The sequence below is a fragment of the Aethalodelphis obliquidens genome, unplaced genomic scaffold (genome assembly GCF_003676395.1).
Source record: "Aethalodelphis obliquidens isolate GAN/ISIS:26980383/991018 unplaced genomic scaffold, ASM367639v1 scaffold10, whole genome shotgun sequence".
Lineage (NCBI taxonomy): Eukaryota > Metazoa > Chordata > Mammalia > Artiodactyla > Delphinidae > Aethalodelphis > Aethalodelphis obliquidens.
The window spans coordinates 45,330,271-45,357,354 of record NW_020837954.1 but is presented as its reverse complement, the minus strand read 5'-3'; the positions used below and the strand labels follow the sequence as shown (position 1 = coordinate 45,357,354).

Below are 27,084 nucleotides of genomic sequence, written 5' to 3'. Positions count from 1 at the left end.
AACTTTCTATGGTATTGGGGAAGGAGATATGGGAAGCTTTTTGCTTGGGTTTGGTTTTGTAGGTTTTAAGAACTATTAGTGTGAGATTAATGTGGATAGATGGAGCCGATTCTACACACTTACCTCCTCTCCCATCTCCTCGCTTTCCTACAAAACGTTTCTGTGTTCACTCATCAACTATTCAATGGGTATGTTTTGAAGGTGTAAAATGTGCATGGCAGTACGGCAGGTGGAGTTGTTGACATCAAGATGAAATCGATATGACACTGTCCTTAAGAGAGGTCCTCCAGTGCAGTCATAACTATAATTCAAGGAGGTCAAAGAAGAAATGCCTACTCGGGTGGGTAGTGAGTTCCCCATCAGTGGAGTTGTTCCAGGAAGGCATCTAGAGTGTTCGTGGGAATAAAACAATTTGATAGTCAGTTAGACCAGGATCTTAAAATCCTGGAATTCTGTGATTAAGGAAGACGGTGGTAATTGACACAAGAAAATGAAACAAATAAACAAATAAAATACTGTGGAGTGTGCAGTAGGGAGATCTGCAGAGGCAGCTGAGGCTTCCCCATATAAATACTGACATTATTGGCCTTATTTTTAATAAACATTTATTCCTCACCAGCAATATTCCTTGTAATGAAATGAATTTATATCCAGTGACCCCATAATTTGCTGTTTATTGACCTTAGATCATTTAAAAGTTAAATAGAAAAAGTCACAAGCAGGCCCACGGTGTGCCTCAGGGGTCTCCTTAGGTCCCACTTCCTGAGCCAAATGGAATTGAGTTGTGTAGTGACATGTTATTATTATTATTTTTTGCAATATTTATGAGAGAGAGAGAGAGAGAGAGAGGGAGAGAGAGGGAGAGAGGAGCCAATTGTAGGACTTGAATTTATAGTCACTAGGTCACCAGCTTGGTCACCAACTTGATCACCAACTTGAATTTCAGACTCTCACCTTCTTAAGAAAGTCCAGCCAATTCCCAGATTCCATAGGAGAGGTAAGGGTCAAAGTCCCTCTTTCAAGGGGGGTATAGCACTTAAGATGTGGTAGACCACACTGAAGCCCCTTGCCCCTCACTACTGTTTATTGAGCATCTATTAGGTGTTGGGTACTGAGTGAGATACTTTACAAATATTATTTATAATCCCTCAAGGTAAGTAATACCATCATCATTTTCAGATTTAAAAAAAGGCACAGGGCTTCCCTGGTGGCACAGTGGTTGAGAATCTGCCTGCCAATGCAGGGGACACGGGTTCGAGCCCTGGTCTGGGAAGATCCCACATGCCGCGGAGCAACTAGACCTGTGAGCCGCAACTACTGAGCCTGCATGTCTGGAGACTGTGCTCCGCAGCAAGAGAGGCCGCGACAGTGAGAGGCCCGCGTACTGCGATGAAGAGTGGCCCCCGCTTGCCGCAACTAGAGAAAGCCCTTGCACAGAAGCGAAGACTCAACACAGCCAAAATTAAATAAATAAATATATTTTTTAAAAAAAAGGCACAAAGAGATTATGTATCTTGTTCAATTTCACACAGAACTCCTTAATTTATTTTTGGAAGTCAGCACAATTATGCAATTGAAAATCATGGTAAAAGGCCCAAAATTATTTATCTATCTCAAGTCTGAGTATAGACGCAAAATGCAAAATTAGAAAGTAGAATGCAGCAGTATATCAAATAGATAATACACCCTGACCAAATGGAGTACATTCTAGGAATGCAAGAATGGCTCAATAGTAGGAAGCATTAGGAAATCAACATAATTCACCATATCAGCAAACTAAAAGAGAGTCATACATTAGTAGATGCTGAAAGGACAGCTGGTAAAATTCTCCTGTAATAAAACTCTAACTCAGGAATAAGAAGAACTACTTAAACTTGATAAAGACTAAAAACTAGCTACATATATCATTCTAAACAGTGAACCACTAAATCCAATTTCACTACAATTGGAAAAGCTTGCTTTTGCTATTTTAAAATATTGTCTTGGTGATTCTTACAAATGAATTAAGCTAAGAAGATACAGTAGTTTACATATATATGAGAAAGAAGAGATGACAATATCCATTTTTGCCAATGGTTATAATACCTGAAAAACCTAAGAGAATCTAGTAAGAAAGGAAACCCCACCAGAAATAATAAGGGTAGGGGGTAAGAGGGGTGGGTAACAGCTCTTCTCTATACTGTGGAGGTCATGCAGCTGGTCAACTTTGGCACCTGGAAGTGGGATTTGAACCCGTGTCTGATGAGGAACTCTGTACTCTTTCCACCTTGTGAAGTGTTTACACTCACTGCTAAAACCCAGTCATGTGAAGCGAGAGTCTCTTAAAGCTGGCAACCTCCGCTACTCCAGCAGATCCGGTGGGGTTTGCTCTGCTGGGGAGAGGTGGGGACAAGATGAGAGGGTTGGCATGAGATTTTTACTGGAAGACCCTTGTGGCTTCTGCTACCAGCAGTGCCATCCCTCCACGGACTGAGATATTGGGCTTTGTGACAGGGAGGGTGGTGGCAGTGGTCTAGTCTTAGCCATTTAGGTACTGAGCAGCCGACCAAGGGAGCTGCCCCTTTCTTCTTCTTGGGTCCAAGAAATCATATTTGTGTTACTTGTTGCCTTTGTCTCCTACTGTCCACCTGAGAGGTGGTGCCTGCTAGGACACGTGTTTAGAGATTCGGGATATCAGAGGCTTCTCGGGCCATCAAGGGCACAAGCTCTTGGTTGCGACGTCTACCAAGGATGCCTCAGATTCATAGTTTTAATGGTGGAGGTGGAATGTGTTTTTCTGGCACAGAATCACTGGGTGATAGATCAAAAATATGATCCGTATAAAGCTTTTGTACTTCGTACAGAGTCAACCACAGGGTGGTGGAAGGAGTACTGCACAGGAATCCAGGAGACCTGGGTTCCAGTGGCTCTGCCACAGCCAGCTGTGTGTTCCCAGGCAAATCACTTAAGCTTGCTGGGCCTCACTTGCTTCATCTGTGCCATGGGGTGTTAGCCTAAATAGACTCCCAGTGCCTTTTAACTTCAAAGTTATAATAAGTGTCACCCTTACCAAAGTTATAATACTTATCACCCTTACCACTGTTCTCAGTGCTTTGCATAGAGATTAACTCATCATAACAACCGAAGAGCTAAGTACTACTGTTATGCTTATTTTCCCTCTGAAGAAACTAGGCACATAGAGTGCAAGTGACTTTCCCAGGGTCTCACAGCTAGGAAATGATGGTACACAGTTCAACTTCCGTCTTCTCTGGTTTTTCTTTACCTGGGTTCTTTTCTTTACTTGTCGCAGCGGTGCTGGTGCTGGGGTGAGGGTCGGGGGCTGTTGGGAGTGGGAGACACTTTTTCGGGGAAACCCAGCTCTGGGGTGGATGGATGGGAGTCACTGCCTGGGAGAATGATGGCCGTAGCTGCAGAGATTGCTAACATTTGCGTTTTCCCTTCCTTTCCTCTTTTCCTCTCTAGTCTGCGGCAAACGCTATAAAAACCGGCCGGGACTCAGCTACCACTACGCTCACACCCACCTGGCCAGCGAGGAGGGGGATGAGGCCCAAGACCAGGAGACCCGGTCCCCACCCAACCACAGAAACGAGAACCACAGACGTGAGTTCCCAGTTGTTGGGTTGGGGGAGTGATGAGGTAGCTGGGCAGGGCGATGGAGCATTCCTTTTTGTTCACCTCGGGCATCTTCTGGTGGCACCTGTTGATTGGTCTCAAGGACCTGTGGTGAGTTGGCTATTTCAGCGCAGCCACAGTTGCCCCTGTGGGTCAGCTGAGCCTGAAGCTTAGAGTGAGCTGGGCAGGGGTGGCACACCTAGCTCTGTTCCTAGAGGATGGGAGGTAAGTGTTAAGGCGGAAGAGAAACATCCTTACCTGGCCATTGTCAAATGCCAGACCTGCTACTCCTTTCCCTCAGCTCCAGAAGATCCATTCACAGCTGCTAACCTGAGGTGGGCAAAGCTGTGGGGTGCGTCAGTTCAGGCAGACATTCCAAATGTCTCCTTGGCCACCAAGGGACATAGAATATTCTTGCTTCATTGTCTCAGCTCTTAGAGGGTCACACTTTTGGTAAGGGCTCTCCTGCCTTAGAAATATGGCCCTGGAGCCTCCATGCTCTTCACTTGAGCACTCAGTCAGCAAACATGACCTGGGTATACTTGTCACTTGGGATGTTGGGCTCTGAAGACCCAAAATAATCCTGAAGATTTGTGTTTCCATTTCTATTCTTTCTTTCCTTCCTCAACTTCTAGTTATGACTTAGGGAGTCACAAAGGGCTTAGCATTCACCATGTGACTTCCCTCTACAACATTCCGTATGGCTTCTGGTCCACCCCCAAATCAGGATGGGATGGGATAATGGGACCTTTAGGGCTTGCTTCAAGATGTGGGTCATTCTAGGATCATGGGGTGAAGAAGAACTGTGGATATGGCACGTGTTTGTTGTTTTTTTTTAACATCTTTATTGGAGTATAATTGCTTTACAATGGTGTGTTAGTTTCTGCTGTATAACAAAGTGAATCAGCTACATGTATACATATATTCCCATATACCCTCCCTCTTGCATCTGCCTCTCACCCTCCCTATCCCACGCCTCTAGGTGGTCACAAAGCACTAAGCTGATCTCCCTGTGCTATATGGCTGCTTCCCACTAGCTATCTATTTTACGTTTGGTAGTGTATATATGTCCATGCCACTCTTACTTCAACCCAGCTTACCCTGCCCCCTCCCCATGTCCTCAAGTCCATACTCTATATCTGTGTCTTTATTTCTGTCCTGCCCCTAGGTTCTTCAGAACCTTTTTTTTTTTAAGATTCCATATATATGTGTTAGCATATGGTATTTGTTTTTCCCTTTCTGACTTACTTCACTCTGTACGACTGACTCTAGGTCCATCCACCACACTACAAATAACTCAATTTAGTTCCTTTTTATGGCTGAGTAATATTCCACTGTATATATGTGCCACATCTTCTTTATCCATTCATCTGTTGAGGGACACTTAGGTTGCTTCCATGTCCTGGCTATTGTAAATAGTGCTGCAATGAACATATTGGTACATGACTCTTTTTGAATTATGGTTTGCTCAGGGTATATGCCCAGTAGTGGGATTGCAGGGTCATATGGTAGTTCTAGTTTTAGTTTTTTAAGGAACCTCCATACTGTTCTCCATAGTGGCTGTATCAATTTACATTCCCACCAACAGTGTAAGAGGGTTCCCTTTTCTCCATACCCTCTCCAGCATTTATTGTTTGTAGATTTTTTGATGATGGCCATTCTGACAGGTGTGAGGTGATACCTCATTGTAGTTTTGATTTGCATTTCTCTAATGATTAGTGATGTTGAGCATCCTTTCATGTGTTTGTTGGCAATCTGTATATCTTTGCAGAAATGTCTATTTAGGTTTTCTGCCCATTTTTGGATTGGGTTGTTTGTTTTTTTGATATTGAGCTGCATGAGCTGCTTGTATATTTTGGACATTAATCCTTTGTCAGTTGCTTTGTTTGCAAATATTTTCTTCCATTCTGAGGGTTGTCTTTTCGTCTTGTTTATGGTTTCATTTGCTGTGCAAGAGCTTTTAAGTTTCATTAGATCCCATTTGTTTATTTTCATTTTTATTTCCATTTCTCTAGGAGATGGGTCCAAAATGATCTTGCTGTGGTTTATGTCATAGAGTGTTCTGCCTATGTTTTCCTCTAAGAGTTCTATAGTGTCTGGCCTTACATTTAGGTCTTTAATCCATTTGTTTTTGTGTGTGGTGTTAGGGAGTGTTCTAATTTCATTCTTGTACATGTAGCTGTCCAGTTTTCCCAGCACCGCTTATTGAAGAGGCTGTCTTTTCTCCATTGTATATTCTTGCCTCCTTTATCAAAGATAAGGTGACCATATGTGGGTTTATCTCTGGGCTTTCTATCCTGTTCCATTGATTTATAATTCTGTTTTTATGCCAGTACCATACTGTCTTGATTACTGTAGCTTTGTAGTATAGTCTGAAGTCAGGGAGCCTGCTTCCTCCAGCTCTGTTTTTCTTTCTCAAGATTGCTTTGGCTATTCGGGATCTTTTGTGTTTCCATACAAATTGTGAAATTTTTTGTTCTATTTCTGTGAAAAATGCCATTGGTAGTTTGATAGGGATTGCATTGAATCTGTAGATTGCTTTGGGTAGTATAGTCATTTTCACAATGTTGGTTCTTCCCATCCAAGAACATGGTATATCTCTCCATCTGTTTGTATCATCTTTAATTTCTTTCATCAGTGTCTTATAGTTTTCTGCATACAGGTCTTTTGTCTCCTTACTAGGTTTATTCCTAGGTATTTTATTCTTTTTTTTGCAATGGTAAGTGGGAGTGTTTCCTTAATTTCTCTTTCACATTTTTCATCATTAGTGTATAGGAATGCAAGAGATTTCTGTGCATTAATTTTGTATCCTGCTACTTTACCAAATGAATTGATTAGCTCTAGTAGTTTTCTGGTAGCCTCTTTAGGATTCTCTATGTATAGTATCATGTCATCTGCAAACAGTGACAGCTTTACTTCTTCTTTTCCGATTTGGATTCCTTTTATTTCTTTTCCTTCTCTGATTGCTATGGCTAAAACTTCCAAAACTATGTTGAATAATAGTGGTGAGAGTGGGCAGCCTTGTCTTGTTCCTGATCTTAGAGGAAATGGTTTCAGTTTTTCACCATTGAGAACAATGTTGGCTGTGGGTTTGTCATATATAACCTTTATTATGTTGAGGTAAATTCCCTCTATGCCTACTTTCTGCAGGGTTTTTATCATAAATAGGTGTTGAATTTTGTCAAAAGCTTTTTCTGCATCTGTTGAGATGATCACATGGTTTTTATTCTTCAATTTGTTAATATGGTTTATCACATTGATTGATTTGCATATATTGCATTCCTGGGATAAACCCCACTTGATCATGGTGTATGATCCTTTTAATGTGCTGTTGGATTCTGTTTGCTAGTATTTTGTTGAGGATTTTTGCATCTATGTTCATCAGAGATATTGGCCTGTAGTTTTCTTTCTTTGTGACATCTTTGTCTGTTTTGGTATCAGGGTGATGGTGGCCTCATAGAATGAGTTTGGGAGTGTCCCTCCCTCTGCTATATTTTGGAAGAGTTTGAGAAGGATAGGTGTTAGCTCTTCTCTAAATGTTTGATAGAATTTGCCCGTGAAGCCATCTGGTCCTGGGCTTTTGTTTGTTGGAAGATTTTTAATCACAGTCTCAATTTCAGTGCTTGTGATTGGTCTGTTCATATATGCTATTTCTTCCTTGTTCAGCCTTGGAAGGTTGTGCTTTTCTAAGAATTTGTCTATTTCTTCCAGGTTGTCCATTTTATTGGCATATAGTTGCTTGTAATAATCCCTCATGATCCTTTGTATTTCTGCAGTGTCAGTTGTTACTTCTCCTTTTTCATTTCTAATTATTTTGATTTCAGTCTTCTCCCTTTTTTTCTGATGAGACTGGCTAATGGTTTATCAATTTTGCTTATCTTCTCAGAGAATCAGCTTTTTGTTTTATTGATCTTTGCTATCGTTTCCTTCATTTCTTTTTCAATTATTTCTGATCTGATCTTTATGATTTTTTTCCTTCTGCTAACTTTGGGGGTTTTTTGTTCTTCTTTCTCTAATTGCTTTAGGTGTAAGGTTAGGTTGTTTAGTTGAGATGTTTCTTGAGGTAAGATTGTATTGCTATAAACTTCCCTTTTAGAACTGCTTTTGCTGCATCCCATAGGTATTGGGTCATCGTGTTTTCATTGTCATTTGTTTCTAGGTATTTTTTGATTTCCTCTTTGATTTCTTCAGTGATCTCTTGGTTATTTAGTAGTGTATTGTTTAGCCTCCATGTGTTTGTATTTTTTACAGGTTTTTTCCTGTAATTGATATCTAGGCTTATAGTGTTGTGGTTGGAAAAGATACTTGACATGATTTCAATTTTCTTAAATTTACCAAGCCTTGATTTGTGGCCCAAGGTATGATTTATCCTGGAGAATGTTCCTTCAGCACTTGAGAAGAAAGTGTATTCTATTGTTTTTGGATGGAATGTCCTATAAGTATCAATTAAGTCCATCTTGTTTAATGTGTCATTTAAAGCTTGTGTTTCCTTATTTATTTTCATTTTGGATGATCTGTCCATTGGTGAAAGTGGGGTGTTAAAGTCCCCTACTATGATTGTGTTACTGTTGATTTCCCCTTTTATGGCTGTTAGTATTTGCCTTATGTATTGAGTTGCTCCTGTGTTGGGTGCATAAATATTTACAATTGTTATATCTTCTTCTTGGATTGATCCCTTGATCATTATATAGTGTCCTTCTTTGTCTCTTGTAATAGTCTTTATTTTAAAGTCTATTCTCTCTGATATGAAAATTGCTACTCCAGGTTTCTTTTGATTTTCATTTGCATGGAATATCTTTTTCCATCCCCTCACTTTCAGTTTGTATGTGTCCCTAGGTCTGAAGTGGGTCTCTTGTAGGCAGCATATATATGAGTCTTGTTTTTGTATCCATTCAGCCAGTCTGTGTCTTTTGGTTGGAGCATTTAATCCATTTACATTTAAGGTAATTATCGATATGTATGTTCCTATTACCATTTTCTTAATTGTTTTGGATTTGTCATTGTAGGTCTTTTCCTTCTCTTGTATTTCCTGCCTAGAGAAGTTCCTGTAGCATTTGTGGTAAAGCTGGTTTGGTGGTGCTGAATTCTCTTAGCTTTTGCTTGTCTGTAAAGTTTTTAATTTCTCCATCAAATCTGAATGAGATCCTTGCTGGGTAGAGTAATCTTGTTTGTAGTTTTTCCCCTTTCATCACTTTAAGTATGTCCTGCCACACCCTTCTGGCTTGCAGAGTTTCTGCTGAAAGATCAGCTGTTAAGCTCATGGGATTCCCTTGTATATTATTTGTTGCTTTTCCCTTGCTGCTTTTAATATTTTTTCTTTGTATTTAATTTTTGATAGTTTGATTAATATGTGTCTTGGCGTGTTTCTCCTTGGATTTATCCTGTATGGGACTCTCTGCGCTTCCTGGGCTTGATTGACTATTTCCTTTCCCATATTAGGGAAGTTTTCAACGATAATCTCTTCAATATTTTCTCAGTGCCCTTTTTTTTCTCTTCTTCTTCTTCTGGGATCCCTATAATTCGAATGTTGGTGCATTTAATGTTGTCCCAGAGGTCTCTGCGACTGTCCTCAATTATTTTCATCCTTTTATCTTTATTCTGCTCTGCGGTAGTTATTTCCACTATTTCATCTTCCAGGTCACTTATCCGTTCTTCTGGCTCAGTTATTCTGCTATTGATTCCTTCTAGAGAATTTTTAATTTCATTTTTTGTGTTGTTCATCATTGTTTGTTTGCTCTTTAGTTCTTTTAGGTCCTTGTTAAACGTTTCTTGTGTTTTCTCCATTGTATTTCCAAGATTTTGGATCATCTTTACTATCATTACTCTGAATTCTTTTTCAGGTAGACTGCCTATTTCCTCTTCATTTGTTTGGTCTGGTGGGTTTTTACCTTGCTCCTTCATCTGCTGTGTGTTTCTCTGTCCTCTCATTTTCCTTAACTTACTGTGTTTGAGGTCTCCTTTTCACAGGCTGCAGGTTCGTAGTTCCCATTGTTTTTGGTGTCTGCCCCCAGTGGGTAATGTTGGTTCAGTGGGTTGTGTAGGCTTCCTGGTGGAGGGGACTGGTGCCTGTGTTCTGATGGATGAGGCTGGATCTTGCCTTTCTGGTGGCAGGACCGCATCCAGTAGTGTGTTTTGGGGTGTCTGTGAACCTATTATGATTTTAGGCAGCCTCTCTGCTAATGGGTGGGGTTGTGTTCCTGTCTTGCTAGTTGCTTGGCATGGGGTGTCCAGCAGTGGATCTTGCTGGTCATTGAGTGGAGGTGGGTCTTAGCATTGAGCTGGAGTTCTCCGAGAGTGCTCTCGCTGACTGATATTACGAGGGGCTGGGAGGTCTCTGGTGGACCAATGTCCTAAACTCGACTCTGCCACCTCAGAGGCTCTGGCCTGACACCTGGCCGGAGTACCAAGACCCTGTCAGCCACATGCTGGGTCATCCTGGAGAAGATGGGCTGAAGCCAGGAGAAAGCTAGAGGATGGGAGACCTGTCAGAAGGCTTGTTTGATGAAATCAGGCCCAGGGTGGTGACATTCTTTACCCAGGCTCTACTCGTGAAGGGGAAAGGGGTGCCTCGGAAGCCGAGCACATGCTTTCACAGCCGAGGCATGTGTGAGCGTGGATTCATGCCATGTGTTTTTAATTTTGCTCAAAGGATTTTGTGGTAGATGCTCTTAAATTGAACAATTCAGTGTAATTAAAGGGATCAGACTTTTAATAATGTTTAGACTCTAGGGTTTGAGGGTGATTCCTGTGCATTTCAGTCAATCAGCTCAATTAGCTGATGTCAATTGGCTGCCTTCACCAAATATTTGAAACAATGAACACACCTTGGCCAAAACCTTTCTTTGGATTAGTGTGGGTTTTCCCCTAATCCCCACCCCAACTTTCCCCCTGTAGCATTGCCTCCTGTCTTAGTTTCCTTGGCTGCTATAACAAAATACCAAAGACTGGCTGGCTTAAAGAATAGAAATTTGGGGGCTTCCCTGGTGGCGCAGTGGTTGAGAGTCTGCGTGCCGATGCAGGGGACATGGGTTCGTGCCCCGATACAGGAAGATCTCACATGCCGTGGAGCGGCTGGGCCTGTGAGCCATAGCCGCTGAGCCTGCGCGTCTGGAGCCTGTGCGTCCGGAGCCTATGCTCCGCAACGGGAGAGGCCACAATGGTGAGAGGCCCATGTACGGCAAAAAAAAAAAAAAAAAAAAGAATAGAAATTTGTTTTCTCACAGTTCTGGAGGCTGGAAGTCCCAGATCAATGTGCCATCAGGGTTAGTTCCTCAGGGGCCTCTCTCCTTGGCTTGCAGGCGGCTGCCCTCTTGCTGCCTCTTCACATGGTCATCCCTCTGTGCACGTGTACTTCCAAAGTCTCTTTGTGTCCAAATTTCCTCTTCCTTTTTTTTAAAAAATAAATTTATTTATTTTATTTTTGGCTGCATTGGGTCTTCATTGCTGCATGCGGGCTTTCTCTAGTTGTGGCGAGCGGGGGCTACTCTTCATTGCAGTGCACTGGCTTCTCAATGCGGTGGCTTCTCTTGTTGCAGAGCACAGACTCTAGGCATGTGGGCTTCAGTAGTGTGGCATGCAGTCTCAGTAGTTGTGGCACACGGGCTTAGTTGCTCTGCGGCATGTGGGATCTTCCCGGACCAGCGCTTGAACCCATGTCCCCTGCATTAGCAGGTGGAGTCTTAACCACTGCACCACCAGGGAAGTCCCCAAATTTCCTCTTTTTATAAGGACACCAGTCAGAGTGGATTAAGGCCCATTCTAACAGTCTCATTTTAACTTTTGCTCTTTCATCACCTCTTTAAAGGCCGTAGATCCAAATATAGTCATGTCCTGAGGTACTGGGCGTTAGGGCTTCAACATATGAATTTGGGGGGGGCACAGTTCAGGCCATAACACCTTCTTTAATTCTTGCTCTCTTTCAGGGTTCAAGCCTCTCATGTGACAGACCCTTTGTTTTCTTACCAACTACTGTCATCTGGACAGAACCTGAAAAGCAGGCAGGAGGTGCCCACCTCCCTGTGCCAGCTTCTGAATAGCTATGATGCTGAGGTCTCTACCTGCCCCCTGGGGAGAGGTTCCCTTGGTCCAGTCACCCTTGTCTTCCAGAAAGGAAAATGTATTGACCTGTACTGGTCAGCTGGTTTTTGCATTTCCCTGTCTCTCCTCTCATCCCTTCTCTGATTTAAGTGGCGAAGGCATAGCTATTGTCTCATGCTGCGAGGAGTCCGAGAATGATCTCCTTTGATTTGGGTTGCTGTCTGGAAAGTGTTTACTAGTGATGGTTACTCTCTCTAAAGTATTTATTAGCTTGGTATTATTTCTCACTTCCCCCAGTGCTGGCTTATCTCCTTTACATCTCTTCTCAAATGTCAGTCCGTTTTGTCCCTGTGTATAGGTGCTTTCCTTGAGCCGTGGGGTTTGGAGTGCTTCTCTTTGGTCTGGGTCTCTTTCATGTGTGTGCACGGTGATAGCAGCCACAGAGGAAGGTTCCTTGTGACCCCCAAGTACACCGCGGACCCCCAGTGGGTCCAGGGGGTCTCCTCCTTAGCCATTCCTGTGGGCCCCTCCTGCCTGTCTGTTGACTTCCAAGATGGGCACTGGCCCCTATTTTTCTTTCTCCACCAGGATCTCCTCACGCAGCTTGTGGGTCCGTGTCTTCTGTCTCTTCATGTCTTCACCGTGAGGCCAGGCAGCCTTGCTTAGGGAGGAAGCTGCATCTTTTCTCCTGGTTGGAGACGCATCCCTAAGTATCCGGCCGTGTGTTCTCCTCTCTCTGTGGGTTTGCCAGTGAGCACTCCCACCCCAGCCCCCCTCGACTCCCCTTCCCCTCTCCCTGCTGATGAGAAATTGGGTTCTTCATAAAGGATCATCCAACTACCCAAGGGATTTAAACTGCATAGAGGACTTCCCTGGTGGTTCAGTGGTTAAGACTCCCCACTTGTACTGCAGGGGACACGGGTTCGATCCCTGGTTGGGGAATTAAGATCCCGCATGCTGCGCGGTGAGGCCACACACACACAGACGCACACAGACACACACACATACAAAAAACTGCATAGAAAAGAATAGCTGTACCTGATCTCATCTGGGGTCTTCTCACACGAGGAAGGTTCCAGAACCCTCACAAACACCTTTTTTTTTTTTTTTTTGCGGTACGCGGGCCTCTCACTGCTGTGGCCTCTCCCGTTGCGGAGCACAGGCTCCAGACGCACAGGCTCAGCAGCCATGGCTCATGGGCCCAGCTGCTCCGCGGCATGTGGGATCTTCCCAGACCGGGGCACGAACCCGTGTCCCCTGCATCGGCAGACGGACTCTTAACCACTGCGCCACCAGGGAAGCCCTACAAACACCATTTTAATGACATCTCCTCACGAGGCCTCTGAGAAGTCTGTGATTAGCTCTAATTTTACTAGCGGGGAGGGTACGGCAGAAAGGCCCTCAATGTCCATAGAAGCCCTCCCTTTCCTCTTCCCCAATTTCTCTGGATAAATCCAAGAGACAGCGGCTTTTCCCAGGTTCCCTGCACCACAAACACCAGCAATCTGTTTGCTTCTCTGAATGTGTGCTCTGTTCCCTCCCACATTCCCCTGGTGAGCGGCCCCCCAACCATTTTCTCGCGAGTGCTAATTGCCAGCATCATTAATAGCAGTCATTAGCTGCTCCCACTGTTTGGGGAGGGGGTGGGCCCCCACCCGTCCTGCCCTAAATGCCACTGGCGCTCTGTGGTGAATTGAATGCGACAGCTCTGCAGCACCCTAAGGTCTCCGCTTTGTGATCCTCCCTTGGCAAGGTTTCTGGAGTGGGGGAGGGAGGCAAGAGAGCTTGACCCAAGAGGCTAATCTGCAGGTCCCCCAGGAAAAGTTCTGGATGCCAGTGAGGTGGGAATGCTGACTTTTCCCTCTTGAGCAGAGCTGCAGCGGGAACCCCGCTGCTGGTGAGCACAGGCCTATGGGAAAAATAGCCCTACAGACTCAGGAGTTGTCAATGTCACGGGCATCTGCATTTGCACCACCTGCAGCAGTAGAGACCTTTTGACTTTGGTCCTCCTGCTGTCCCTTGCTGCATCCCCCCGGCTGTGTCTCCAGCAAAGCCCATTGCTCATCCTTGCTCCCGCTGCTGCTGAAAGGGCAGAGCGGAGTGCTGGAGCCAGCACTGACTGCCCCCCGCCCTCCACCCCCCGCCATGCTGCCCTGTGCTACCAACTCAGCACTCAACTGCCATTCCTCCCACCCTCCGCCCCCTCCCAGCTGACGTTCTCCCGCCTTTGTTCCTCTCCTAGTCTCTCATTTTCTCCTGAATATACACTGTTTGTCTCCTTGGTAGGTTTGTCCCCTTTCCTTTGTGTCCTGACCTCTCTGTCTCAACTCCAGGCAGCCCGGGGATGCTTGGAGCTCAGACACTCCCGCTTGGGAGATAGGATTTTCTGATGGGGTCTTCCCTGCCTGAGCTGCTGCCCTTCTCCTCCCTGTGGGAGGCTAGATTCTTCTTCCTTCTTCTGTTTCTCTGACCACCTTCATCTGCTTTCTACAAATGAAATCGCTGTGTGCACATGCGTGTATACGTGCATACATATAGATACACACACACATAGGCTACATATATATGAATAAAAGGAGGGAGGGTTTGGGCAGGTTAGGACTCTGAGAGGTGCCACTCAGAGGCATCCTGTGTGACTCCTTAAATGTCACCTTGGTAAACAGGGTAGCAGAAAGAGCACTGGGTTAGAATTCAAAACTCCTTTGACACGGGCTCACAATGTCAAAGCTCTTCTTGAATTTCTTTTTACCTTCTCTGCACATTGGGAATCTATTATAGACGATGTTTTTAAGGTACCTTTTTTGGGGGGTGGGTATGGGGATGTCTGAGGTCATGGACCTGTATGAAAAAGCTGTGTGAATAAATTCAGTCTGATACATTCATCTGTCCATCCATCGATGTATCCATCTATCCACCACCGTCTATTGGTTTAGTAACCTTGTATCGAATACTGCCTTGGTCCCTTTCCTTGAGGAGCTCTCAGTTGTGAGCAGGAATGTGTAATAGGGTGTGTATAGAATATGGTGTAGGAAGCCAAGGGCTCAAAGGCACAGCACACTTTCTACTCCTTAGGGCAGTAGTGTTCTAAGTGTGACATCAGCATCACCTGGGAACTTCCTGGAAATGCAGATTCTTGGCTCCATGTGGTAACAGGTGCTCTGAGGGTGCGGGCCAGCAATCTATGTTTTAAAAAGCCCTGCAGGGCATTGAAAGCTTCAGAACGTTAGAAACATTAGAACATTTAAAAAGCATTAGGGAGTTTGTAAAGGCTTCCCTGAGGAGGTGACCTTCAAGTTAGCCCTTGAAGAATGAGGAGACATTTACTGGGTGGGAGAGGGCTTCCCAGATAGAGGGAACTGCGTGTACAAAGGCAGGGAGGTGTGAAATAGCATGGTGCGTTCAGACAATTGGTAGTAGTTGTGTCTGACAGTGGTACTGGAGAAATGATGGAATGTGGGCAGGGGCCACAGCTAGAAGCGTCTTCTCTGCCAGGCTGTGTAGTTGTCATCTTGTAGGAAAAGGAGAACCATGATAGCAATTACTAGAAGTAAGAACAAATGATTTATAAAGAAATATGTGTGGCATATTATAAATTATCATATGGGGCTTCCCTGGTGGCGCAGTGGTTGAGAGTCCGCCCGCCGGTGCAGGGGACGCGGGTTCGGGCCCTGGTCCGGGAGGATCCCACATGCCGCGGACTGGCTGGGCCCGTGAGCCATGGCCGCTGAGCCTGCGCATCCGGAGCCTGTGCTCCGCAATGGGAGAGGCCACAACAGTGCGAGGCCCGCGTACCGCAAAAAAAAAAAAACGAAAACCAAACCAAAACAAAACAAAACAATTATCGTATGGTGTATCTCTTATTTAATAGCATAAATGAATGTAAAATGCTCTCTGCAGCATACTTGGAGCTCTTATGAGGGAAATGTGTTTTAAAGTTTAGATCTATAAAATTTATTCCAAGGCTATTTCTCCGGTCCCTGGAATGGAAGTTGGGCTGTCCTCAGTCCCGGGAGGTCTCAGTCTTCTGTCTAATAGTGGGGGCCTGGCATGTAGCTAGGCTTTCAATATCTGTCAAGAGAAGAAAAGTCCCCACACCAGTGTGCCTTTGGAGGGCACGTTGTACTCTACAGAACTGAAAGAGGAGAGCCGAGTTGATTAAGGGTAATGTTGGCTGATTAGATAATCTGAAAATTAGTCTGATAATGTGTAAATTATCTAAAAGAAGCACATGATGTCATTGCCACACTGATGGGAAAGATCTAACAGATGTTAGTCTTCTGACATCTCTGTCTTCTAACATACAGCCCAGGGGCGATGGATACAGCTTTAAGAGAGAGAGTGAAAATCACGTTTGACACAAGCTTAAGAATTTTGGATCAGTCTGAAAGGTGCCTGAAAACCTATAAAACCCACACAACTCACTACTTACCCAACCTTGACGCAGGAAGTTCAGGCTTCGTTACTGGGGAGAGAAAGGGCAATTCAGATCCAGGGCTCTGTCTGGAAAAGTGAGCTGCTTCTCGCTCCCCAAAGAGCAAATCTGGAAACTAACAACCGGTGTTCCTTAGGTGAATTATGATTTCACTAAACAGTTTATAGATTACAAAGCAAAGAAGAATCTGAGGTTGCTCTGTCCTTGAAGGTATACTTGGAGTTAACTCTCCAGACCTGTGGGTCATCCACACTCTTGACCCAGAGACTGAGAAAATGCCACTGGAATTGGCTGGGCCAGTGTGTGAATCACAACTCGGCCACCCTGCCATCTTCTGTCTGTGTAGATGTGGGTCAGTACTTACATTTCTCTGCTCCTTTGTTGCCTCATCCGTAAAACAGAGAGAACCATCGTTCTGCCCTCACGGGGTTGCCGTGAGCCTTCCTGAGGTGACGTGGGTGTCTGGCACCAGGCCCACACTCTGAGGGTGCCGACATCCCATCTCCGTGCCATTCAGGCCAGCAGAGCATGTCCAGGACTACAAATGGCTAACCTGCGTCGGGGCCCGTCTGTGGCCATGTTGATGCTGAGAAGCTAACTGCCTATGGGAGTCTCACTGGCATCAGGAGGAACTATCAGAGCCTGGCACATCCTTTGCTAAATCTTAGATAAGGGACCCCAATCCTTCCACATAAGCTAAACATGAGTATTTACTGAGTACTTACTGTGCATGCACCCACTCGTGGGGCCAAGTGTAACTGGGGCTCCAAAAAGATATAACATGTGGTCTCGGTCCCAGGACAACTTCTGGTCTAATTGGGGAAATAAGATGGATATGTGAAACCCGGTGGAAGGAAACTGTGGAGCAGAATCTAGCCGGCTGTGCATCCCTGTATTTACCATCCCGTTTCCCCAGGATCCGGCATCTACCTGCCACTTGCCTTTCTGTGAGCCTCTTTTTTTTTTTTTTTTTTTTTTTGCGATACGCGGGCCTCTCACTGTTGTGGCCTCTCCCGTTGCGGAGCACAGGCTCCGGACGCGCAAGCTCAGCGGCCATGGCTCATGGGCCCAGCCGCTCCGCGGCATGTGGGATCCTCCCGGACCGGGGCACGAACCCGTGTCCCCCACATCGGCAGGCAGACTCTCAACCACTGCGCCACCAGGGAAGCCCTGTGAGCCTCTTTTATTTCTCTCACCTTTTTGGCCTATTACCTAGAAAGTTCGGGATTGAAGAGTTTCGTGTCCTGATCAATGACAAGGGCAATAATACTTGCTGACATTCCTTGAATGTGTCAGACACTGTGCTAGGCACGCCACATTTATCTCATTCATTCCTCACAGTAACCTTATAAGGTAGGTGCCATGTCCCCTAGAGAACACCAAGGCACACAGAGACTGAGGGATGTGCCCTTGGACACAGAGCATGAATGTGAATTCTCCAGTCATGTGTCACTTCTTGGGAAAGCCTACTTATTTACACCTTTGATCCTTTTTCCTGCCTTTTCAGAAATAAAATTATTTTACAGAGGAAAAGAAAGAGGGAAAGACATGGTGGAATAGCTACTTGTGCCAGGCACTTTGTACATGTCATCTCGTGTAATGCTTGCAAGTCTGTGAGGCATGTGCCATTACTCTCATTTTACAGATGAGGAAACAGAGGCTCAGAAAGGTTGAGGAACTCTCCCCAGGTCACACAGTTAGCAAGATGAGAAGCTGAGATGTGAATGTGCTTGAGTTGGACACCATTCAGTTATGTCAGGACATTGGAACCCCAAGTGATGGATCCCAATCTCAACCTGGGATGTTTATCATAGTCCTACTGATGTCCCTTAATTTCCCCCTGTAGGCCAATTGTCAAGTGCATCGTATTGCATAGTGGCTTTTCAAAAGAAATAAATGTATTAATGGGCAGTATCGAGGTCAGCCTGGGCTGTGTAACAAAATACCATAGGCTGGGTGGCTTAAACAATAGGAATTTATTTCTCACAGTTCTAGAGGCTGAAAGTCCAAGGTAAAAGTGATGGCAGGGATGGTGTCTGGTGGGGACTCTCTCCTTGGGTTGGAGATGACCATCTTTTTGCTGTATCCTCACATGGTCTTTGCTTGGTACATGTCGGTAGAGAGAAGCAAGCTCTCTGGTGTCTTTTCTTATAAGGGCACTAATCCCACCATAAGTGTCTCATCTCTCAATACCATCACATTGAGGGTTAGGGCTTTAACATATGCATTTTAGGGGAGAAACAATTCAGTCCATAGCAGGCAAATTTAATCTTCAGAATGAACTTTAGCTGTTTATGATGTTATATGGAACCCCCCTTTACAAATTCTGCTTGAGACTTTAATTCATAAATGAGTTTTGCTCTAGAAAAAAATCACACATCACTCAGTTCAATAATTTTCCTGCATCTTTCTCTCTCATTCTATGTCTCAGTCTTTCCAAGCTCTTATATCTCTTTCTGACCTTGTTCTTAAAAAAAAAAAAATAATGCTGTACCTGAAGTGAAAATCCTAGGATTAATCCTTGGCTGTGTTTTCCTTCACCACCCTTTTGGCTACCCCTCCAAAAAATACCCCGAATCAGTTTCCGTTTCTCCATCCCTATCACCACTGGCTCTTGTCTGGATCATTGCAACTTCTTTATTAGTCTCTCTGCCTTCGTTCTTACCTCTTATAGTCTTTTCTCCAAGGAGTAGCCAAAGTGGTCTTTCAAAAGTATAAAATAGAGTATGCCATGCCATGCTGTCAAAACTTTCATCACACTTGAATACAATCCAAACTCCTCACCTTGCGGGCCTGCATTTTTGCTTCTCAGAGCGAGGTCAGCAGTATCCACATCACCCAGGGCTCAGGTGATCAACCTGTCCAGGTTGGCCCAGGGTATTCCCAGTTTTAGACTGAAAGTTCTGTGCCCTGGAAACACCTCAGTGCTAGGCAAACCTGGATGTTCGGCTACGCCACGGGGAAGCGTGTAAGAAATGTGGGCTCTCAGGCCCTACCTGGACCTATGAATCCTAATCTGAATTTTAATGAGATCCCTAAGTGATTTACCTGCACAACACTCAAGCTCGAGAAGCCCTTGCCTCGAGGGCCTGCTGACCACTCTGACTTGAGTTCCCTCGGGTGTGTTGTTGTATGTACCCGTGGCAGGATAGTATCAGGTGGACCAGCTAAGAGCCACACTGCCTGGGTTCAGGACCAACGTGGCGTGACTTTAGACAAGCTTCCTCGTGCCTTAAGTATCATCTGTGTGAAATCGGAACACTAATGCCTCTGTATCATAGGGTTATGCAATGCTGAAATAAATTAATTCATATACAGCACAGCACTAACAGGTGTGTATGACACAATGTGATATGACCGTCATATGTCTCAGAGCTGTGGTCCTCCAGCTTGAGCACATCAGAATCACCTGTTCCTTAAAATGCAGACTTCCGGATCTCCCACCCCAGAATTTTGGATTCAGTAGATCGGTGGTGGAGGCCTAGAATTTGCATTTTTAAGAAGTCATGTGAACTATGTGGACCACTGCCTTAGAGAAATCCAGCTTTCAAAGACCAATGGCCAAGCTGTGTTTCCCTTTAATTCTTTTTACTTTTGGGTGCACCGAGTCAGGTAACCAGGAAACAGGTTGCATTGTTCAATCTGGGGGGAGAAACTTGGTTTTCATTCTTTTCCTAAGGCCCTGTCCTACCACGGGCAAATGTCTCTGTGGCTCCCAGCACCCTCTTCCCAGTTTGCTTTCTGGGTGTGTTCCTGGTCTGGGCCCTCATCTCTAGGCTGGGCTGCCTGTCAGCTCTGTGGTCCCTTGACTCTCTCCTCACCCTCATGATGCTTGAGACTCATCCTTTTCTTTTCCCTGAGTACTGCTTTTTAGTCTGAAGGACACAGAAAATGCTGGTCCCTTGTGGACTGTTGGGGTTGACATACCCGAGTCCTGTGGAGGTGGTGGTGACGAGGGGTGGAGAGGGGCAAGGCTGAGCAAGAGAGGAAGGGAGCTTGCTGAATTCTGCCATCACAATAATAATATCCTGACAACTGAAGCAGACGAGGCTTATCCTGCCCTGCAGCACTGGGATGTCCTGCATTTCTCTCAGGGGAATGACACCACTTCATTCACAGCCCTTTTGACATAGTTCCTCTCAAGTGAAACGTTTTCCCCCTCAACTGACTCATTTGGTGGCAATAACAAGTTGCTACACCAGGGCATGAACTGACCCACATGACCTGCCACTGGAAAATGGAAACATCTTGTGCTTTCCTTAATCAGCACTGAGAAAAGTAATCAACTTTGCTTAGTCTTCTTCTCACTCTTCCGAAGCGTCAGTAACAGACCTGGGGTTGCTGGCCTAAGGCTGGAGCACAAAGGACATTACCAAAGGGTCATGTGACCATCTAGTCCCAGAAGTAGTGACATGGTGTCCAAACTCCTGGCAAGTGGCAACTCTAACCAGATACATCCATTAAGATGGAGACATCAGTGTGAGCAGACACGTGATTTCTGATTTTACAGCACAGTGTCTTGGAGTAAATATTTACAAGGTGTGTGTCTAACAGTTTGAGTTTTGTGTTCCATAAAGATAGAGGAAAAGGAGATAGGTACAAGGAAGGGTGGGATGACTGACACACATTTAAAATCTTTAGAAAGATTCTACAGCTACCAAAGCACATAGTAAGACAGGGCCTATATTCTCACTGGACGGTTCAGGGCTCCTGGCAAGAGACCAAACATGAGGTTCAAGGGGCCCTGGGGGCCAAATGAGCCTGGGAGTTCTTAACTCCTTCCATCCTGGTTTTCCAAGAAATGCCTAAGGGAGAGGATTCCCGTGGGAGGGCAGACCCACTGGCTTTCTCCACCACCACTTTATTCTCTCCAGTGGGCTCCCCCACTCTTTATGTTGCTTCTGCCCCTCACTCTTTTTTTTAAAAAAAAAATAAATTATTTATTTATTTTTGGCTGCATTGGGTCTTTGTTGCTGCACGCGGGCTTTCTCTAGTTGCGGCGAGCGGGGGCTACTCTTTGTCGCGGTGCGCGGGCTTCTCATTGCAGTGGCTTCTCTTGTTGCGGAGCACGGGCTCTAGGCGCGCGGGCTCAGCAGTTGTGCCTCGTGAGCTCTAGAGCGCAGGCTCAGTAGTTGTGGCACACGGGCTTAGTTGCTCCGTGGCATGTGGGATCTTCCCGGACCAGGGCTCGAACCCATGTCCCCGGCATTGACGGGTGGATTCTTAACTACTGCGCCACCAGGGAAGCCTTGCCCCTCACTCTTTATGTCCCCTGTTATGGGCAGGACTGATGCTGGCAGTGCCTTAGGATGGTCACTGAGTACTTGGGACACTTTACATCCACTGAATTCCTGGTCTTTCACTTCCCTTTGCCTGGCAGTTGTGTTTTTTTTCCCCTCCCCAAAGCCTCTGTGAAGATCTGCCATCCTTTCATTAAGTATTTATTGTCAGCTCTGTGTCAATCACTGTGCCAGGTGTTGGGGATTCAGAGATTAAAGACACCGCTCCTGCCCTCAGGGAGCTCACGGCTAATAGGGAGAGAGATGTGTACACAAATATGAAGCAAGGATGAAAGGCTGAGTTCCTCTGGGTTTGAAAAACTTCGCTCTTCTTTCGCCCTATTATAATCCTCAAATAATAGGCCTAAAAGGGGCCTTAAGACATCTAGCATATTCTCTTGCCTCTAGATGGGCCTGCACTCAAAGAAACCTGGGCCAGGGACACCTTCCCAGGTGCAGACGCCTCTCCAGAGAAGCCTGCTTCTGCGACCGTGCCTTTAACTGCTGAATCGCGCTCGTGTCCAGCTTTCTGGTAGCGTGCACTGCCATTTCAGCTCCTTCTGCCTCCTGTTGTCTTTGACAATACGGTGACTTAGGCCCATCCATAAACCCAAGGGCTTATTAAATCAGCCCTCGGCCTTTTCGTCTCCAGGGGGACTAATCTCGGGGCCTGGAATCATTCTGCATTAGCAGTACCCCCTCCTAAATCCCTATCATACACTCACCCTGTGCGCAATGCCAGGTGGCAGAATGGTGCGTGAGGTCTGACGGTCATGTGCTGAGTGGACCCCGGTGTTCGTTTCCCCCACCGGGCTCCCCAGCTGCCCCGCCTTCCACATTCAGGGAGGAAGGCATCATTTGTCTTCCCTCTGGAGCCCCAGGGTGGGACCAGAGTTGCTATTAGGTGGCCAAGAAGAACCAGCCTGAATGGAAGCCCAACATTTTTATTCCTTGGATCCGTGGGATTTATTTTTTCATCAGTTCTAGGGAAGCAATGAAAAAAGGTGTCAGGCCTTGGGGATAATTTATATGAGTAAACACGTAAGGGGTGGGGTGAGCGAGAGCATGAGAATTAAGGCCATTTATCCAGGCTTGGAGGCTCTGTGTGCCCTCTGGTCCAGCCTTCCCCACAGTCTTTATCTTGCCACTTTAACCCTCTCCTGACTCTACTCCACTTGGGCCCAGCACGGATCTCTTCACAGCCTCAGCCTTCCGCTGCCTCCCCCGCCCCTCCCGGGTCCCTCATTAAAGGCTGGGTGGAAGGGAGCAGGCTGCGGCGGTGGCCTCCAGCTGAGGCCTGCTCGCTGATTCTGAAGGGAAGGCACGTCGGCTCACCCCCTCCCTCCCCTCCCGCCCCGTCTCCGCAGCTTCCTCCTCCAGCCTGGCCTGTCCAGTGTGCCCTGTGTGGCCAGCCTGAGGCTGCCTTCTGCTCTCCGTCTTTTCCTTTCCCCTTCTCTTTACTCTGTCCTCCGAAGATGCGCTCTGCACCGCCAAATGGCACCAGGCTAGGATGCTTTACACTTGAGAGATGAAGTAATAACAGGTGGCAAGACCAGAGGCTGCCGGAGCCCAGGATTCTGGTTGCCATGGCAACATGTCAGACCCGTGGAGGGACGGAACTGTCAGCCGTGGAGGGTGGTGCAGGAATGAGTGAGGGGAGCGAGGAGAGGCACAGCGCCTCCTGGAGGGCTCTCCTCTGTGCCCCTGGGGTCCCGGAGCGCTGCACACCCCTGCTAGCGGGCCCTGGGGAGACAGCTGCTGGCCTGGGGCTGGGGTCAGGCTGGGTGGAGGGTATGCGACATGGCCCCGCGTCTGTGCACACCAGGCCCTGGCAGGCGGTCGGAGTGTCTGCCCAGGATGTGAAGTCACGCTTTCGTGGATGTGCCATGGAGGAGCCTAAACTTCTGGCTTGCTTCCTCTTTCCCTAGGACACTAGGGCTGCAGCTCTGGTCTCGGCAGAAGCAGGTGAAGGGCTGCTGCTTGTGGCCAGCCTGTGCCCATCGCTCATGTTCCTCTTGAGCGGCAGGCAGGCGTATTGCGGCGGAAATCAGGCTGAAAGGGGAAAAGACAGCCCTGCCTAGGGGCCTTGTTTGCCCTCGACACGTGGCCTGAATGAAGTAGAGAACCCTGTAGTATGGTCATGCGCCACACTGCCGTTCCAGAATGACTGCTCACCCTTTCCCGGGTGCGCTGGTGGGACTCTGGGGCTTGGCTTTTCCTTTCTCTTGGGTTGATTTATTTGAATGTTCCCTCCCACCTTCTGTTATTATTATTATTATTTGGGGGGATTTCCTCATGAACTTTGTTCTGATTTCCATTTGTTTTCCTTTGAGCTTTTTAAACTTATTCCCCTCCTGCCCCCCAGGTAAACCCCTACACTCTCAAGGCTCACTTTCTTTTCTCAGCAGCTTCCTTGCATCGCTTATATGATCTCAGCCCATGAACATTCATCAACAGAAAACCAAAGCCATCGTCGCGGACGCTGCCATCGAGATACCACTTGGGTCTTTGGCCTCCCCGTCATCTTGCTCTATAAAGTGGGACTCAATTTCCCATAAGCGGAAGCAGAATCTCTAGTTAAATGCACTTGCAAGGTCTGGGCGAGCTTCCTATTTATAGCAAAATCCTTTTTATAATGACCTCATAGACGGTGCCAGGAAATTGCTCACGGATGGGTCAGGCCAAAGGCCAATAAAGCCACGGTGTGAGCTTTACTTAAAAAAATTCCTTCATGAGCCTCTGGAATTCTTTGGAGAAGTGTTTTCACGGGTTATATGACAATAACTGGGGCCACCGGGATGGATTACAGTGGTAGAGACATTAAACTTAAGTTCAAAGGGAATTTCCGCTTCATCAGGCCAGTCTCAATACTTTTTATCACTTTGGGCTTCCCAAAGAAAGTACTGGGTGAATCACGTTTATGAAATATTATATATGCAACGTTGGCTCTGGACTTCCCAGAGGCAGAGAAGTGTGATTAGAGACAAGAGTCTCTGAGGACACAGGCAACCCGGGGGTGAATCCCGCTTCCTCCACTTCTTAACTGGGGCTTGAAGCCAGCCCCTTAATCTCTTTGGGCTTCCGTTACCTCATCTGTCAAATGCTCCCTCCTTCACAAAATGCTTGTGAGAATCAATGAAATAGTGTGTGTAAAGCATCAGCGTAAGATCTGTCACCATTCTGTAGTGTCATATGTGTCTGCTTCATCTTCTCAACAAACAGTTGAATGGGGGGCGCTGGGTGGGTAGGCACAAACTGGTGTCCCCTTCTCAAGAAACAGCGAGTCCTAGTCTTATACTTTTCCTGTATGTCTGTGTACAGGACGATGTCTCACCTACCAGAGTAGGGAATAGTGCAGTGTTATTCTTCCAGCAACCCAGGGCTCTCGGCCACCCACTCTGTGTACTCGGGGAGCTAGACATGACCCAGGCCAGATGACCGACCGTTCATTTGGACGTGAACCAGCTCTTCGTTTTGGAGACTGGGGAAATAAACCAGGCAGTGAGTGATATTCAGAGTGACAGATAACTCTGCCTCAGTCCCCCTAGGAGGAGCTCCCGAGGCATCACTGGGCTGCCTACCTACCTCTCTGCCATCGTTTTCTAAGCCATTCATCTCACACATCATTGTTAACCATTTCCTATGTGCAGGACACATAGGTTTTCCAACAATGGGTTGGATGTGGTCCCTGATCTGAAGGAGTAAACCACTGAATATGGGGTGATGAGGCAGGTGTATACATGTATAGACAAGCGAAGGGTCATAGAAGCAATGTCAACAGCGTGCTCTCCCTAAGGCCTGACTGCTCATTTCTGGCTGGGGACTTGGGAGAGCTCCATGGGAGAACCCTCACTAATCCTAAATACCCCAAAATGTACGAGAACCAGAGGTGAAAGCTATTGATTAGTCCATCCCATGCCATTTTACCAAGATGGAAGGAAGCTTGAGCTCACTGTTGTGAGGGGAGAGTAGGAACTGAAGTGGAAAGGATTTCACTGGAAAATGAAGTCTAACTGCTCACTATCACTTTCTACACTGGGCCCTCGCTGGACTAAAATGGTACCCGCTCACCTGGCATGTCACCACTGTACACACCAGGGCCTGCTGCTGGAAGTTTATCACCATTTTCATCCCTTTGGCCAGGAGCTTTGTATAACCAACACATATATGCGGGGACCCTGCTCTGCTTCAGTCTCCTCGGAAGCTTCTCTTCATCAGGTGAATTAAATCCTCTTCCATTGGTCTTTCTCCATAGGATTGATTTCTCCATCACTGTCTGCTTTGCTCTACTGGATTGTTTCTGAATTTTTTATTTCTTGCCATATTAGAGTCCCTGATTCGGTAGGGTGTTCTGCCAATGGTCTGTTGGTGGTGCAAACTGTAGAATCATCTGGGCATTCTTATACTCTATATTCTACTTCTCCATCCTCATAAATCACAAGGAATAGTGTGTTGGAGAAAAACCAGATTCTTTGTTGCTTAAAGATTTTGTGAAAGGGGAGAAAATCTGGCCTAAAAGGGGGCCCCGAAGAGAACAGGAGGCAGGTGATGAGCCTGGGCTTCCTGAGAGGTTTAGTGTGATGATATACATGGGATTCTTTGATCACTCTTCATGCAGGAAGCTACCTAAGTTGTGACTGGCATCTCCACATTTTATATCTAGTTCATAGCAATCATGAAACTTAGCTCTGTTTTACACTCAGCCCGTACATTTAATATAACCCACTTCTTCTTACTGTTCATCTTTTGATTGATTTCCATGATAGTCGCTTAATCAGGAAACCCCGAGTTTATTTGCTTCATAGACATACTTGGATTTTCTTGAGAGAGTTCTTTTTTTTTTTCTGATGCGGACCATTTAAAAAGTCTTTATTGAATTTGTTACAATATTACTTCTGTTTTATGGTTTGGTTTTTTGGCTGCGAGGCATGTGGGATCTTAGCTCCCGGACCAGGGATTGAACCTGCACTCCCTGCATTGGAAGGCAAAGTCCCAACCACTGGACCACCAGGGAAGTCCTGAGGGAGTTCTAAAAGTGGTTAAGATGGCAACTGAGAAAGAAAGAGGAAAGGGACTTCTTTCTGGATTTGGGCAATGAAAATTTTATAGGCAGAATAAAATTTTTGCGGACGTCCTGCTTTTTGGAGATTATTTGCAAAACCATTCTGTATGACACACATCTGTCTTTGAGATGCAGTGACTGATGAAGAAAAACCCACACTCCGCAGGCCACAGGGCGTGGCCCCCTCCTCTGTCTGCCACAAACAGCCCACATTTTTCTTGCAGAGAATTGTCTGCCTCCCTGAAGATGAAAATCAATGACTTAGAAACTGATTAAACAATCCAAATAGCAACTGATAAATGGATTAACCCTCTATAATGCAATTCTGTGAGCTTTTGTCTTCCGCCTTCCCCAGGTAAGTTTTTCTATTCCTAGAGGCAAAGCAGAAGCATGGAGGAAGCGGAGGCCAGGGGGAATCATATTAAAGTCGGTGAATCCGTTTATCACTTACTGTCTGGATGGTATTTCTGCTCACATATCTGCTTCCTTTTACAGATTTGTACCCTGATGAATGTTAGGCAGTGAATAATGAACGATAGGGGCAGACATTGGGGATAGGCGAGAGGAAGATACCCCGGTGGTTTAGGCTGATCCCATAAACAGAGAGACTTTTCTTCTTAGTCACAAACAGGGAGCGTTAACATGACAAAGAAATGTCCACA

At 46.1% G+C, this 27,084-nt stretch overlaps 1 protein-coding gene across 1 annotated transcript in view; it reads left to right on the top strand.

The window, feature by feature from the left end:
- The window catches only part of DPF3 (double PHD fingers 3), a 299,208-nt gene that overhangs the window by 212,976 nt on the left and 59,148 nt on the right, over window positions 1–27,084 (top strand). Inside the window, exon 7 of the mRNA XM_027111691.1 lies at window positions 3,463–3,600. Within this exon, the coding sequence (XP_026967492.1) occupies window positions 3,463–3,600 (138 nt within the window). The remainder of the gene's footprint in view (window positions 1–3,462; window positions 3,601–27,084) is intronic.